General features: G+C 43.3%; 1 protein-coding gene across 3 annotated transcripts; it reads right to left on the bottom strand.

The window, feature by feature from the left end:
* Nucleotides 1-187: 187 nt before the first annotated feature.
* Nucleotides 188-14,897, bottom strand: ESD (esterase D). 3 transcript variants are annotated; one of them, XM_033142779.1, is made up of 9 exons: nt 14,781-14,897; nt 11,398-11,473; nt 10,224-10,312; nt 7,056-7,154; nt 6,319-6,443; nt 5,614-5,733; nt 4,623-4,721; nt 3,078-3,245; nt 188-401 (listed from the first exon to the last, which is right to left on the bottom strand). In XM_033142779.1, exons 2-9 carry the CDS (start codon nt 11,463-11,465, stop codon nt 321-323), a joined length of 849 nt encoding a protein of 282 aa, XP_032998670.1. In that variant the 5' UTR covers nt 11,466-11,473; nt 14,781-14,897; the 3' UTR covers nt 188-320. The 3 variants fall into 3 exon arrangements, with proteins under 3 accessions (XP_032998670.1, XP_032998671.1, XP_032998672.1); XM_033142780.1 differs by having other exon boundaries at nt 11,398-11,470; nt 14,781-14,888; XM_033142781.1 differs by lacking the exon at nt 10,224-10,312 and having other exon boundaries at nt 11,398-11,470; nt 14,781-14,802.
* Between the last annotated feature and the right edge of the window lie 163 nt (nt 14,898-15,060).

Raw genomic sequence — 15,060 nt, 5'->3', positions numbered from 1 at the left:
CAAGCAGGCTTGCATTGACACCCACAACCATGAGCAACCCCCACACAAACAGGGGAAGATGTTTGCCAGTTCTAAAGTTTGGATAAAGCAGTGTAGCTATAATATAACTAGAAATGCGTTCAGCTTAGAATGGTAACTTTACAGTGATATTCCCAAATGTGATTAAATTAATTCACATCAGACAAGGCATATTCCAAGTGTTTATTCTGAGGCATAAAATCAGAACTTCATTTCAATACACTGATTATTCACGTACTTTTTCGTTGTTAATTTCCACTGATTATCTTCCAATTGTTTTGTACTGTCAGGAGATACTCGAGTCAAGCATTGAGGTATTTTGCGTGGTGCCTGATATGGTCATTAATGAATGTTGCTATAAAGTAGTAACTGTGATCATAGCCCTGGGGAGGGGAAAAAGAAATCAAATGGTTTCAAAGGCCAAATCTGTAGCCAACATTTGTTTTTTAAAGTGCTATTAAGAGACAGCAATACTCAAGAACGAAGTAGCTGGAAAATTCGCCTTAAGTTCAGCGTACACATTCAGTGTAATAAATTATCTAACCATCATCTTTCTCTGTTGACAGAGGAAGGTATCATCTACCTTTAAAGGAAACTTGCCATAACAACTTAAGATGTGCCCTTATAGACTGACAGAGGGATATAAGTGTACATATTGCACAGTATTGCAATCCTTTGGTACAGTGGTACCCCGCAAGACGAAATTAATTCATTCCGCAAGACTTTTCGTCTTGCGGAAATTTCGTCTTGCGAGGCACCTTTTCCCATAGGAACGCATTAAAATTTAATTAATGCGTTCCTATGGGGGGAAAGTCCGGGGGCCCCTCCCGACCGGCACCGGAGCCAAGACAAGCCGCGTTTTAAGACTACAGTGAGCGAACAGCTGCGCTGCTGTTCGCTCGCTTCAGTCTTAAAACGCGGCGGCGCGGCTCCGGGAGGGAGGGAGGGGGCCGTGGGATCATGCCCGACATCGGGCACGATCCCACGGCCCCCTCCCGACCGGCATCGGAGCTCCGCGCCGCCGCGTTTTAAGACTGCAGTGATCGTTGCAGTCTTAAAACGCGATGGCGCGGCTCCGGGAGGGAGGGAGGGGGCCGTGGGATCATGCCCGACATCGGGCACGATCCCACGGCCCCCTCCCGACCGGCATCGGAGCTCCGCGCCGCCGCGTTTTAAGACTGCAGTGATCGTTGCAATCTTAAAACGCGGCGGCGCGGCTCCGGGAGGGAGGGAGGGGGCCGTGGGATCATGCCCGACATCGGGCATGATCCCACGGCCCCCTCCCGACCGGCATCGGAGCTCCGCGCCGCCGCGTTTTAAGACTGCAGTGATCGTTGCAGTCTTAAAGCGCGGCGGCGCGGCTCCAGGAGGGAGGGAGGGGGCCGTGGGATCATGCCCGACATTGGGCACGATCCTACGGCCCCCTCCCGACCGGCAACGCGGCGCCGCGCGGCTCCAGGAGGGCTTGCCTTTTCGCTGCGGTCGGGAGGGATGTTGTCCGCGTCTGCCATTTTGGATCGACTGCGCATGTCTGGACATGCGCAGACATGCACAGTCGATCCAAAATGGCGGACGCGGACAACACCCCTCCCGACCGGAGCGAAAAGGTAAGCCGGCTTACAGTGGTACCTCGCCAGACGAATTCGTCTTGCGAAAAACAGGCATAGGCGAATTCGTCTCGCGAGTCAACTAAAAACTCGCAAAACCCTTTCGTTTTGCGAGTTTTTCGTTGTGCGAGGCATTCGTCTTGCGGGGTACCACTGTACGTTACTTCAACACAATTCAAGAAAAGGGGTTCATCTTGTTCAGTAATGTCTACACTGGCTGGCTGTGGCTCTCCAGGGCTTCAGGTAATGGAAGGTTCCTAACCCTACCTGGAGAAGCCAGGGATTGAAAATGGGACCTTCTGCATGCAGAGCAGAACAAAGGAACTCAGTAAGCTGCCTTATCCTGAGTTACATCACTGGCCCATTTACAATGGCTGGCAGCAGCTCTCCGGGGTTTCAGAAACAGGATCATGCCAGTTTCAAGGTTCTTGTATTAATTTACAAAGCCCTGAGCAACTTAGGTCCAGGGTACCCCAGAGACTGGCTGAAACCTTGTACCTCAGCTCAGTCAGGAGCACTGTTACTCATTTCCCAAGCTGGTGAGGCTCATTGGATGACAGTGAAAAACTGAGCCTTTAGTGCCATCAACCCAGAGGGGAGTGGGTGGCACTGTAGCCTAAACCACTGAGCCTCTTGGGCTTGCTGATTGGAAGGTCAGTGGTTTGAATCCGCTCGACGGGGTGAGCTCCCATTGCTCTGTCCCAGCTTCTGCCAACCTAGCAGTTCGAAAGCACACCAGTGCAAGTAGATAAATAGGTACTGCTGCGGCGGAAAGGTAAACAGCGTTTCCATGTGCTCTGGTTTCTGTCACGGTGTCCCGTTGTGCCAGAAGCGGTTTAGTCATGCTGGCCACATGACCCAGAAAGCTGTCTGTGGACAAACGCCGGCTTCCTCGGCCTGAAAGCGAGATGAGCGCCGCAACCCCATAGTCGCCTTTGACTGGACTTAACTGTCCAGGGGTCCTTTACCTTTTTTACCTATGAACACCCACTCAAGAGAGATTTAGCAGGCACCTTCTTAGCCAACTAGTAAATGCCTGCTGAAAACTTTTCTATTACACAAGGCCTATGCAGGTTCCCTACAGGTTCTAATGGGGGCCTTTTCAACTACTGTTCATGGATCCTCTTCCATGAGGAAAAGCTGTTTTTATTTTGTCAAGCCGTCAGGAATTAACAAGTAGCATTTGTTTGTTTGTTTACTGTTTGCTCTTTATTTATTTGAAAGTGTTTTGGGTTGTTTTGCTGATTTATTTTTAATTCTTTAAAAGAATGTATTATTCTTTAAATTGGTATAGTGGTGGGTTTTTTTGAGATGTGTGTGAGTGAATGAGAGAGGAGCGCAGGCAATATCTAAATAAACCTGAAAATGATAATAATGCTGCCTCAGGAGGCAAAGAGAAGCATCATCGACCTTTACTACTGAAAATTTAACACAAAACATTTAGGACATTACCTGCTGCATTCTGAAGACCACTGGGATTTTGCGCTCTGTGCAGGCAGCAATGAAATTATCAGGCAGCAATTGCCCTGCTGTAAGGAACTGGTCGTCTTTGCCTTGATCAATCAGAATGTCCAAAGAGGGGCCTTGGTAGGACTTCACAATATGTGTAGCATCGTAAGCCTGCAACAGATAAAGATACATTCACTTCTAAAAATTGCAGCATCCAGACAAGAGGTTACCCATATTGACCTTTCCTCCACACTTTCCAGGCATAATCTGCACTTTAAAGCTCTGTGTCTGATTGCTCTTTGTAGGCTTCAGAGCTTTCCCTGCAAAAACCGTTCTTCAAAGCTAAAGCAGAGCAAAGGGCAATCAACAGAAAATTTGAATTGCCATTAATTGCACTTCAGCTTTAAGGAGTGGGTGTTTGCAGGGAAAGGGGGGGGGCGGTGTGGTGCTTGGACACGAAGCTTTAAAGCATGAGCCTGTGCCTGAAAACAGCAGGGCAAAAGGTAAGTGTGGATAAGCCTAAAATCTCACAATACTGGAAAAACAATGACCAACAGAAAGAGTCACAATTCCTATCCAATTTACAGTCAATTCCAAATTAAAATGCAACACTGACCAGGCTCACATTCAGTATTCTTATTACACACAGATTTATTTTGCAGTGGACATAAGGAATAGAAAGTCAACAGCAGATAAAATCATTTATGCTGATGGATGGAGTTTTGGGCACTCCTTAGTTGACTGGTAACAATGACATCACTGTGAGCAAGGAAGTGGACTTTTAAGTGTAACAGCAGCAGCAAAAGAGGCAGATTTGCTGTAGAGTGAATGTGTTCAGAAGCTCATTTGCCCTTCCCCGTGAAAACTTAACTCTGCCACTATTTCCTAGCTAGCCTGTCTAGAAAAATTTTCTGGACCAGAGATTGGGAGTTGCCAAGGAAAGGACCACAATTCTGGCTTGCCTGTTCTTTATGAGCCACCCCATTTTCTTATTTTTCAACTCCAACATGGGAGAATGCTGGAAACATTTCTGCCAAGAACCACCATTCCTCCTGCACTCCAGAAGGCTTTACAGTGTTACAACCACAAGAATGAAATGTACAGGAGTAAGCAATGCCAGCAAGGGCGCCACCTAGGGGGTGTTGGGGGGGGGGCCTAAGGCCACCCCATATATAAGGAGGGGGCTGGGCCATCTCAAAATTCCATGGTGACCAGGCACACATGCCACACAATGTGCTCACCTCACTCGCACATGCCGTACGACATGCTCGCATCACGCACGCAAGCTGCACCATGTTAAATAAATCACAGCATTTACCTAATTTTAAGACCTGCTAAGGAACAGACTATCGTTAATATGTCCTGATATGTAAAACCACAGAATCCAAAGAGGGTGCAATTTCTTTTTCCCATGACTGTATAATTTTATACAGTACCCCTTTTTATACAGCACTCAACCAGCCTTGCCTTTTAAAAAAAATATTGATGAAGCAGTTTGATGGTGCTTCTGTGGCTATTCTACACCATGCTGATATTTCCAGTACATACCTCCCATTCGGTTACATTCGACCCCAGGTATCCACTAAAAGCTTTCTTCCCCCACGGGCACTGAATCGGGTTGCAGATTGGCGCAAAGGCTGAAACAGACTAGTCAGAAATGGAAGATTCAAGGGGGGGAAGTGACTGTGTTAATATATGAATCTAGATTTTCCCCAGCAATGCTGAATTTTTAAAAACTGCATTTGTAAAGTTGAAGAAAACAGCATAGTTCTAGAAAAGAGCTGCTTATTTTCACCTTTTGTCATGTGTAGGAAAGACAGTGCAAACCCATCTTGTCCTGGTATACAGACATGTATAGACATAACACAATTTTTATTTACTTTATTTGTTTCTGTCCCCATTTATCAATGTATCTTCATAGGTTTGTGCCATACTTCAATTTGCACCGCCTATTAATTGTAAACATCCAGAATGCCAATCTACTATATACAGTAGTACCTCGGTTTTTGAGCATATTGGAAGCCAAACGTTTTGGTTTTTGAACACCGAAAACCAGGAAGTAATTGCTTCCGTTTTCGAACACTTTTTGGAAGTTGAACAGCTTCTGCTGAGGTCCCCCCCCCCAATTTCCCCCATTTAAATTGCAGACCGCCCTTTGTGCCTTGGTTTTCAAACGTTTTGGAAGTCGAATGGTCTTCTGAAACAGATTACGTTCGAAAACTGAGGTACCACGTATTTTGGAAAGTTGTTTTGGACATCTCTTAAAATAGCATAACTAAATTTTACATGACGGTTCCTGATATCAAGGAGCAGGTTTTTGTCTATGTTTGGATACAATCAGACAGCATTTTGAATCAAGATGGTGCACTGAACCTTTTAAAACTGCACTGAATTTGACCATTGATTTAAAAACCGCACTGATAAAGGTGACTGCATTTCTTACATTTTCAGGGTAAATTTTCTTAACTTTATCTCTCTTTGCATCATTAACTAATTCCTTTACTTTATTTGATATACATTAAAGAGTTCAGAATCTTACTTTGTATTTTCCGGGATTCTTCAGAGCCAGGATTAGAGCACCATGACCCCCCATTGAATGGCCGGAAATAGAAATCCTTCCAGAGTCAACTGGGAAGTTGGCATTTATCAGATTAGGTAACTGGAAGATGTCAATGGGAAGGAAACATGTGAGTATATTAACATTTTGACCTGCACAGCATGAAAACTTGGGGAGATTTTACTATAACAGTTTCAGGGGTCCTTACAAGTATATGAAGGCAGAGCAAGTTTAAAGAAGCAATGCCATTGCCTGCACACTTAAAGAGACATCAGGCATTTCGCTTGCTTTTGGTGATGTTCGGCAAAGTTAGGGAAGATGGCAAAAGTTCATAAGGAATTACAGGGTACCATATTACAGAATTTCTCAGAGCAGAACATTAGACCCTCAGAGCTTGAGTGCAGGTGAGAAAATGTGTGAGAGGAAATGCAGGACAAATTTACAGGTGCCTTATTTTCTCAGAGATAAAGTGCAAGTGCCAATGCCAGATCTTGCCAATATGGACACAGTTGGGTGTCAGATTTTTCTCTCTGTGTCCAGAAGGATACTCGTATGTATCTGACCATCAGACTTACAGTGGAAGGATGGGGGAGAAAAAGTTGGGGAACCCACACCTTGTATTACATCCCATTCTATATTTACATCAAGAGAATTGTACACAGGCACATTAACCAAGCCAAAAGTCACCTCATCCTTTATGTAAGAGTACATGCGATAATTCGTCTTCCACGGATCTTCAGTGGCATCCACGTAAAAACCAGCTCCAGTGCCAAAATCCCAACTCTCATCTTCTCCTTTAATGCTGCATCCACCTACCATGGAAAGGAAGTCTACACTGATAATCAACATTCACAGCAGAGGAGTGGCACTTTTCCTTTATGTTCAAAGGGCTTTATGCCCATGCCTCTCTTTGCTTGGCAAAGGGTTTGCAGGCAGAATAGTCTACCTGGTAATGAGGAAAACCTTGCACACTTAGACGGACTTTACTAGATGAAGAACTAAAAGCGCACGCAACTGTCTAGCCAATTGTGGGGAAATAAAAGGCAGATCTTAAGTGTGTGCTGTTCCCCACCCCACACCCCACTGCCCAGGAGGAAGATGCATTGACAGGAAAATCTGCTTATCAATACTGTATCTGTGCTCAGGAGGAAGATGCATTGACAGGAAAATCTGCTTATCAATACTGTATCTGTGCTCAGGAAGAAGATGCATTGACAGGAAAATCTGCTTATCAATACTGTATCTGTGCTGATCTGGAAACTACTAGAACTGCACAGGAAAACATCAGAATATCAGATGGATACAAATGGACAATATTCTAGGTTTGTATACAAAGTTTGCCTTAACTTACTAGTAATACACACAGCTACGTAAGAGCAATAATTAAAAGCAATTAATTTGATGTTCATTGGCTTAGCACTTACGTGGGCTGGTATCTGGGGCAACCACAACAAGGCCTTGTTCAGCTGCAACTTGATGGAAACCTGCTTTCGTTATGAAATTTTGCTCTGTGCATGTTAATCCTGAAAAGACAGAAGAGCATTGTAATGGTAAGAGCACTGCCAATAGGGTTCTGGCTGAGAAGCTATCCGAGTGAGCGTGTTTTAGCCCAAAAGTAAGAGGATGTACTTTCCACTTTGAACCATTGTTTATATCCTTTGATATTATTGGGCCTAAGTGTCTAAATCGATTAGCCTCAAAATATAACTTCAAAAAAACGAATTCCCCCATCCTCCCAGTGATAGATGTTTATATAAAAGGGCCTTTTGTGTTGTTGTTCCAGGTTTTCTCTTTCAGAAAGATTCCAAGCATTTTTGCCACTCATTTAGCTCTTCCCCTAGCTAAATGTCTCCCCTAGGAAGAACTGGAAAAGATAAATAAACCTAGGAACAACAATAGTTGTAATTGCTGTTATACAACCAATTAATGACAGCTTTTCCCCTTTAATTTCCCGAATTTCCCCCCATAAAGTGCCATAACTTGCCACTATCAGCCTGTTTGTTTGTTTGTTTGTTTATAATCTGGACTCTCAGATACATAAAATGCATGTGACAAAGTGGTATATTCAAAGCATTTGATTATTTCCTCTTCTGTTCTTTCGGTGGAATATGATGGAATAAAATATCCTTTTTTTTTTTACAATATACTTGTAATTCTGCCACCATGCAAAAGTTATTCAATTACTGTTTAATTGCAGGGTTGTTTAGTAAACATTTTCTTCATTACATTTTTATTAACGTACCAGTAGACAAAGAAAACAAAAAAGACATTGTGTTGACAGTGAATAATTTTTTTATTACACATAAGGTCTCATTCATTGCTGAAGAGTAAAGAAAGTTTCACTAGACCTTAAATGCTACAGTGTTTAAATTAATCCTAATAATACCAGAAGCTAAGAATTCCCACAGGCACATATAAGAAGGGAAAACAGATTTTTATGAAAAGGTCTTTCTTTGCAATCACACTGACCAATTTACTGCCAGTTTTTCTGACTGTGCTGTTTGCCAGTTTTTGGAGTGTCTTCCTTGAGTGGTAGGTTTGAAAAGACCCTACCAATTTTTAGCAATCTTCATAAGGACAGTTCCTACCAAAAAGTAGGACATGACAGATAATGCTCTGAGGGCCACTGGTTAGGGAGAGCAGTGCCAAAGTTGGAACAGGGTGTGCGATCCATTGGACTATTACAAATATTCTGTCAAACATCTTAGACAGAATAAACATCTGGCACTAATGCACAATCCCACCACATATGGACGAGGGACCGTCTATTCTGTGTGAATTATGTGGTGTATAAATACCTTAAAGGGCTATGTGACACCTCATTAGTCATACAGCACAGTTCTCACTGGAGCAAGATGCCACCTGGGTGTGAACTTCAACACTGATTCTCTAAATTCTGGCTGAAGCAGTTGTAAGGAAACTTTCTAATTTAACACAAAAGCTGAGTCTCTTAGGGTGTCAAATTTTGTCCAGCACCTAACAGCATCTTGCAGAAAGAGATGTGCCACAAATTATCTTATCTATAAGCCTTTATTGAAGCTCAGCTAACAGTATAAGCAAGGCAGTCTGACTTTAAAAAGGTAAAGGGACCCCTGACCATTAGGTCCAGTCGTGTCTGACTCTGGGGTTGCAGCGCTCATCTCGCGTTACTGGCCGAGGGAGCTGGCGTACAGCTTCCGGGTCATGTGGCCAGCATGACTAAGCCACTTCTGGTGAACCAGAGCAGTGCATGGAAACGCCGTTTACCTTCCCGCCGGAGCGGTCCCTATTTATCTACTTGCACTTTGATGTGCTTTCGAACTGCTAGGTTGGCAGCAGCAGGGACCGAGCAACGGGAGCTCACCCCGTCGCGGGGTTTCGAACCGCTGACCTTCTGATCAGCAAGCCCTAGGCTCTGTGGTTTAACCCACAGCACCACCCACGTCTGGCTTTATCACTGGCTTAAACACACATGTGTCTAGATCAGGGCAGTCCAGCTTTTCATACCAAGTGGAACACAATAGCACTCAGACATGGAAGCTGTGGACCGCAAACTGTTTTGCCACATGGAGCATGGGGAGCAAGTCAAAATTGTCACTCCGCTAGGTGTTGGGCTTTGGGAAGGAGGTGTGAGTGTCTGGCAGGGTCCCAGAGCCCTCCCCCCTCCTTCCCAAAGCTGGGAAAGTGCTAACAAGGTTTTGGGAAGGAGGCAGGAGGACTCTATGACCCTCTCAGAGCCCTCACACCTCCTTCCCAAAGCCCAGAGCCTTGCTTACCCAGCTTTGGGAAGGAGGCAAAAGGGCTGGAGGGGGCATAAAATGGTGCAGAGGGCTGCCAAAAAGGGCACTGAGGGCTGCGAGTTGGACCAACCTGATCAGATGATAATCTACAAAAACACTTTGCAATCTAGTCTGGGCTATAAGATTGGTGGAGGGGGGCCTTCTTGCTGTCTCCCTGGCAGGTGCTGCTCCCTGTGTAGGGATGCAATACAGTGGTACCTCTGGTTAAGTACTTAATTCATTCTGGAGGTCCGTTCTTAACCTGAAGCACCACTTTAGCTAATGGGACCTCCCGCTGCTGCTGTGCCGCCAGAGCACGATTTCTGTTCTTATCCTGAAGCAAAGTTCTTAACCTGAAGCGTTATTTCTGGATTAGCAGAGTATGTAACCTGAGGCGTATGTAACCTGAAGCATATGTAACCTGAAGCGTATGTAACCCGAGGTACCACTGTATAAGGCTCCCTTGGTATGAAAACTCCCTTTTCCTAGTGGCACAGACAACATTTTTGGTAAGCTTCTGTCACTACCTCAAGACATTTTTGTTTCCCCAGGCTTCAGACTTATGGTGGGCCCAATTAGCTTGCTGTGATTTATGGAGTTTTGATGCTGCACTGTTTTATGTTTTCATTTCTTTTAAAAATATTTTATTATTTTATTTGTTGTTCGATCTCTTCCTGGAAACCACTTTGTGATAATTTTTTGATGAAAAGTAGTATATGAATCTCTGAAATAACTATAAGAAGAATCCTACTTAAATCACACCTACAACATGTTTGAATTAATTTTAACCACCTTTGGCGATATCTTTTTCAAGGGCCACTTTGGATTACTCACCCGACAGCCAGTACAATATAGGGCATTTCTCAGTTTCTGCTTTGGGTGGCAGATAAACCCCAAACTTCATTTTGCATTTCAGCTCAACACTGTTGACAACAAAATGCAGTTAACATGGACTAAAAAACTGGACAAAAATAATGTTGCTTATAAGAAACCGCAACCTCCAGTCAGAGTTGCCAGAGGCTAATACTCAAGCCGCATGCTTTATTTAACTACTTAAGAGTGTTTTTGTTCCCCCATGGAAATCAGTGCAACTAATTCAGTCAAGGCAAGTAGAGACAGCAGAAAATTGGAGCTGCCACAAGAAGGGACAGGATGCAGAATATCAAAGAGGGTCTACCTGAGCATCCAAGAATGCAAAAGGAGACACACAAGGGACTAAGCATAGAGACTGAAGGGACAGCGTGGAGTACAGTGGGCTGGGTGTGGCTAATCTGTGGCCCTCCAGATATTGGACTACAGCTCCCATCATCCCTTCCCATTGACCATGCTGGTTGGGGCTGATGGGAGCTGGAGTTCAACAGCATCTGGAGGGAGACAGGTTTCCCACCCCTGCAATGGACAACTAGACTTTCACTGAAAAAGCAAGGAAGATGTAGTGATGGCTAAGCTACTAAAAATATAATTAACACTGAAGAACAAAAAGATGTTTTTCTCAGTACTGTGGTATGACACCAAAGCCTAAATATCAACAGAACTGCTATATGCAAAACTGCTGTCTGCCAAAAAACACCAGGAAGGGGCAAAAATGAATATGCATTTCTTCAATAATTAGCTGTTGTCCAGCCCCAAGCACATAGGGACAAATTTTCTAAACTTTGGTGGCTATGGGTTATAGATAGTGGGTAGGTTTCACCCAAAGGCTTCTGCTATGGCACAGGGCAGGTGCAGGAAGAGAGGGGGGAAACCCCCTTGCACTAGTGCTAATCCTTGCACTAGCATTTTTATTTAGCTGAATACTGCCCAGTGGGTATAGGCCCACAGCATAAAGGTGCTATTCAATGGTAGTCCTACTCAAGAATAGGTCAATTCAAGTTAATGGACATGGCTAACTTAGGTTCTTTCATTTCAGTGGGTCTACTCAACTAAGTAGGACTTAGCTGAATACAACCCTAACCCCAGGGTTGTAAAATATCCTTTTTTTAAAAAAGTACATGAATAAAACATTTACCTGTCATGCTCAAACACTTTCTGAAAACCACCAAAGCATTTATTGCTAGAAATTTCTTTCAAGGCCATGATATCTGCTGGAAACAAAGGAGGGAAACGGTTTTAGAGTTGCATTTACATTTATTTATTAAATTAGTAAAACACGCTTCACTACATCTTATGATATTGAATTCCATAGCTGAATTTACAGCAGCCTCATAACAAGAAGATAATTCAAGCTGAAAATATATACTTACCTGGGAGTAAGTTGCATTAAACTCAGGAGAGCTTATGTAGGAGTAAGCATCAGGATGGATTTGATTTAAATCAAACTGATTTAAATCACTAGTCAGTAAGGCTTGATTTAAACCACAGTTTTCTACATAAAGACTAATTCTTGCTGGTATAACTTTAATATGCAAGTAGATGAAGATTTTTAGAATAACAACTTTCCATATTAGTTTTTTTTATCGCCAGATTAATAGGTTAATCATTCATATTTGGACAACTTTTCTGTTGTACTTAGGAAGGAGAAAAATAATCATTACCTTAATAATAACAATTTAAATAGATTTATTAGATCCATTCCACTCCAAACAATCAGAAAAATATTGTTTCTATTCTATTCACTGAACTTCTTGAAACTTAACACTGAAGGGGTTGATTCTGTATTCATAGGTTTGTAGAACAATAGGATTAAGGTCTTTTTCTCAACTCTGTTCATGTTATATAACATTTTTGCTGTGAAGAAGAGGCATGTGATCTCTGCTGAGTCAAATTCAGTTTTGAGAACTGCAAAAGTAAACCAAGCATCTGTGATAATATCTTGTAGGCAGAGAAACTTCCCAATAACCATACAAAAACCTCTGGAAGAGCATAAATGACATTGTGAATGGATTAATGACATTTATTTACAAAAAAAAAAATTAAACATGTACAGCCTTATTCTACATAATTAAAAAACTAATCTTTATTTCATGAATGAATAACCTTTGGATGGTAATATATTTTCCCCAAAAAGCATTTTATTTTAAAAAATCCAATTTAAATAAAAAAAATCCAATTTTTTTGATATTTTTTTGAAAAAATCATTGATTTTTATCCACCCTGGTAAGCATGCATGTAAATGCACCATAAAGCTTCCTTCAACAGATAAAGGATTTTTCCTACCAACCTACAATTTTTCTTCACAATGCCATCGTCCCTATTTAAAACAAAATAAAAAATAAAGAATTCCTTCCAGTAGCACCTTAGAGACCAACTAAGTTTGTTCTTGGTATGAGCTTTCGTGTGCATGCACACTTCATCCCTAGTTATTCACAACACCAACACACACACACATTCTTCAATATAAAGATTCAGATTTCAGAAGGCAGAAAACTGAGACATAACTATGTGCTGTATTCGGCAAGTTTGCCTTTGTTTTCTTGATTTTACAAGCCTGTTGGCAGAGCCTAGAAAACAGGCTTTCCTTTCTTGGTTCCCAAACTGCTGTGATGCCCAGTCCAAGGACAGTGGTCAATTTGATCCAATGAGATCTTTCTTCCTTAATCCAAGGTGCAGCTGGAGGTGGCTGTGCCACTGAAGAGAATGTATTATAGGACTCAACTTTTACTATTATATCACATGTGCCTAGCATGGGAGGGGATCTGGAACTGAGCCTGCCAAAATCAAATCATTCAATTAACCTTTGGTCAGATTGGAAAAGATTTTGCAAGGATAGGAGCTATAGTAAATCTGTTTGAGAAGTTGCTGCCAGGGAGTTGAAATCATGCTGTTTGAGGGCAGGGTAACATTTTACTGCTTGTGCTCTTTCATGCCCTTTTATTGCCACATATGGTCAGTGCTATCATTAGGCCAACCAGACAGCCACCTAAGGTGCAAACCTCCTTTGAGGGGCAGAGTTTTATACAGATTACCGTATAAATTTCCGACAATGTTTTATTTTTATTTTGAAGTTGTTTATCATTTCTACAAGACGTTCATTTTTGAAAATTGCAGTGAGAAATTTTTGGTGTGCGTGCAAATCGATAGCCTTGCCAAGGGCATAACATAGCCTGGCAGTGGGCACTGGGTACAGTAATGTACTGTTAAACCTGCATTTTAAAATGTTTGTGATTTTTTTATTGCCTGTGGGTTTTGTTTTGTTTTGACTTTGGTTGTAAATCCTTTCAGGGCTTCTTATTCAGTGGGAATCATAGAATTGTCTAGTTGGAAGGGACCCCGAGGGTCATCTGGTCATGCAGGAATCTCAACTAAAACATCCATGATGACAGATGGCTATCCAACCTCTGCTTTAAAACCTCCAAGGAAGGAGAACCCACCACCTTCTGAGGGGATCCAGCTCTTACTGTCAGAAACTTATTGAAGTTTAGTTGGAAGACCCAGGGTGTATGTGCACGGTGCAACGAGTCAATGTTTCTGGCTGCTATATTTGATTTATCACATTTGTATACTGCCCTTTGTATTTATCACATTTGATTTATCACATTTGTATACTGGACCATCAAGAAGGCTGATCGCCGAAGAATTGATGCTTTTGAATTATGGTGCTGGAGGAGACTCTTGAGAGTCCCATGGACTGCAAGAAGATCAAACCTATCCATTGTTAAAGAAATCAGCCCTGAGTGCTCACTAGAAGGACAGATCCTGAAGTTGAGGCTCCAGTACTTTGGCCACCTCATGAGAAGAGAAGACTCCCTGGAAAAGACCCTGATGTTGGGAAAGATGGAGGACACAAGGAGAAGGGGACGACAGAGGATGAGATGGTTGGACAGTGTTACCTAAGCTACTAACATGAGTTTGGCCAAACTACGAGAGGCAGTGAAGGATAGGCGTGCCTGGCGTGCTCTGGTCCATGGGGTCACGAAGAGTCGGGCACGACTGAACGACTGAACAACAACATACTGCCCTTCATCCGAAGATTTCGTGGCTGTTCATGGTGTAACATTACAGATTAGAAGCACAAAATACGTAATAAAAAACAAGAACGAAAACCCGAAATGAACTAATAACCGCCCCCCACTCCCACAAACCCAAAGGTCTGGTGGTTCGAGACCCCCCCGAGGACAACTGTGGGCAAAAGATTCCTGCATTTGCAAGGGGCTGGACTAGATGGCCCTTAGGGATCCCTTCTAACACTACAATTCTCTTGAGTATAAAGGGAAGTGTAAATGGAATAAACCTAAATTTTGCCTGGCCAGCAGTGGACAAATTGGTTCCTTTATTGATTCCCCCAAACTGACCGACACACAACACACACACACACACACACACACACACACAAGCTTTGCAAACTGCCTCAGCCATAGGCTGCGTCTTGCCTGTGGAAGTGAAACCAGCACCAGGGAAAGCAAAGGCGGTGTGTGGAAAAGAAGGGGTTATCCTTTCCCTGGAGGCACTTACCGTCCTCCCCAGCTGCCTTTTTGAGCTCCGCGGGTGGGTCAGGGCCCCTGCCAGGCGACAACAAACTCCCCTCAAAAAGTTGGCCTTGCCTCTCTTGACAAGGGTCCGTTTGCTTTTCCACACACACACGCTCTCTTTCTCTGGCGCCGTAGGGCTTCATGGGAATTGTAGTCCCTTCCCCGCGTACTTCGCCTTGCTCTGAGAGACCGGGGGAACTCCACCTCCCAAGAAGCTTTGCTCCGTCCCGAACGAGCTGAGCATGCGCGCCTCGTTCGCGTGG

This window comes from Lacerta agilis, chromosome 3 (genome assembly GCF_009819535.1).
Source record: "Lacerta agilis isolate rLacAgi1 chromosome 3, rLacAgi1.pri, whole genome shotgun sequence".
In the NCBI taxonomy this organism is placed as follows: Eukaryota; Metazoa; Chordata; class Lepidosauria; order Squamata; family Lacertidae; genus Lacerta; species Lacerta agilis.
Note: the sequence above shows the minus strand (reverse complement) of the source record. Positions and strands in the feature narration are given on the sequence as shown.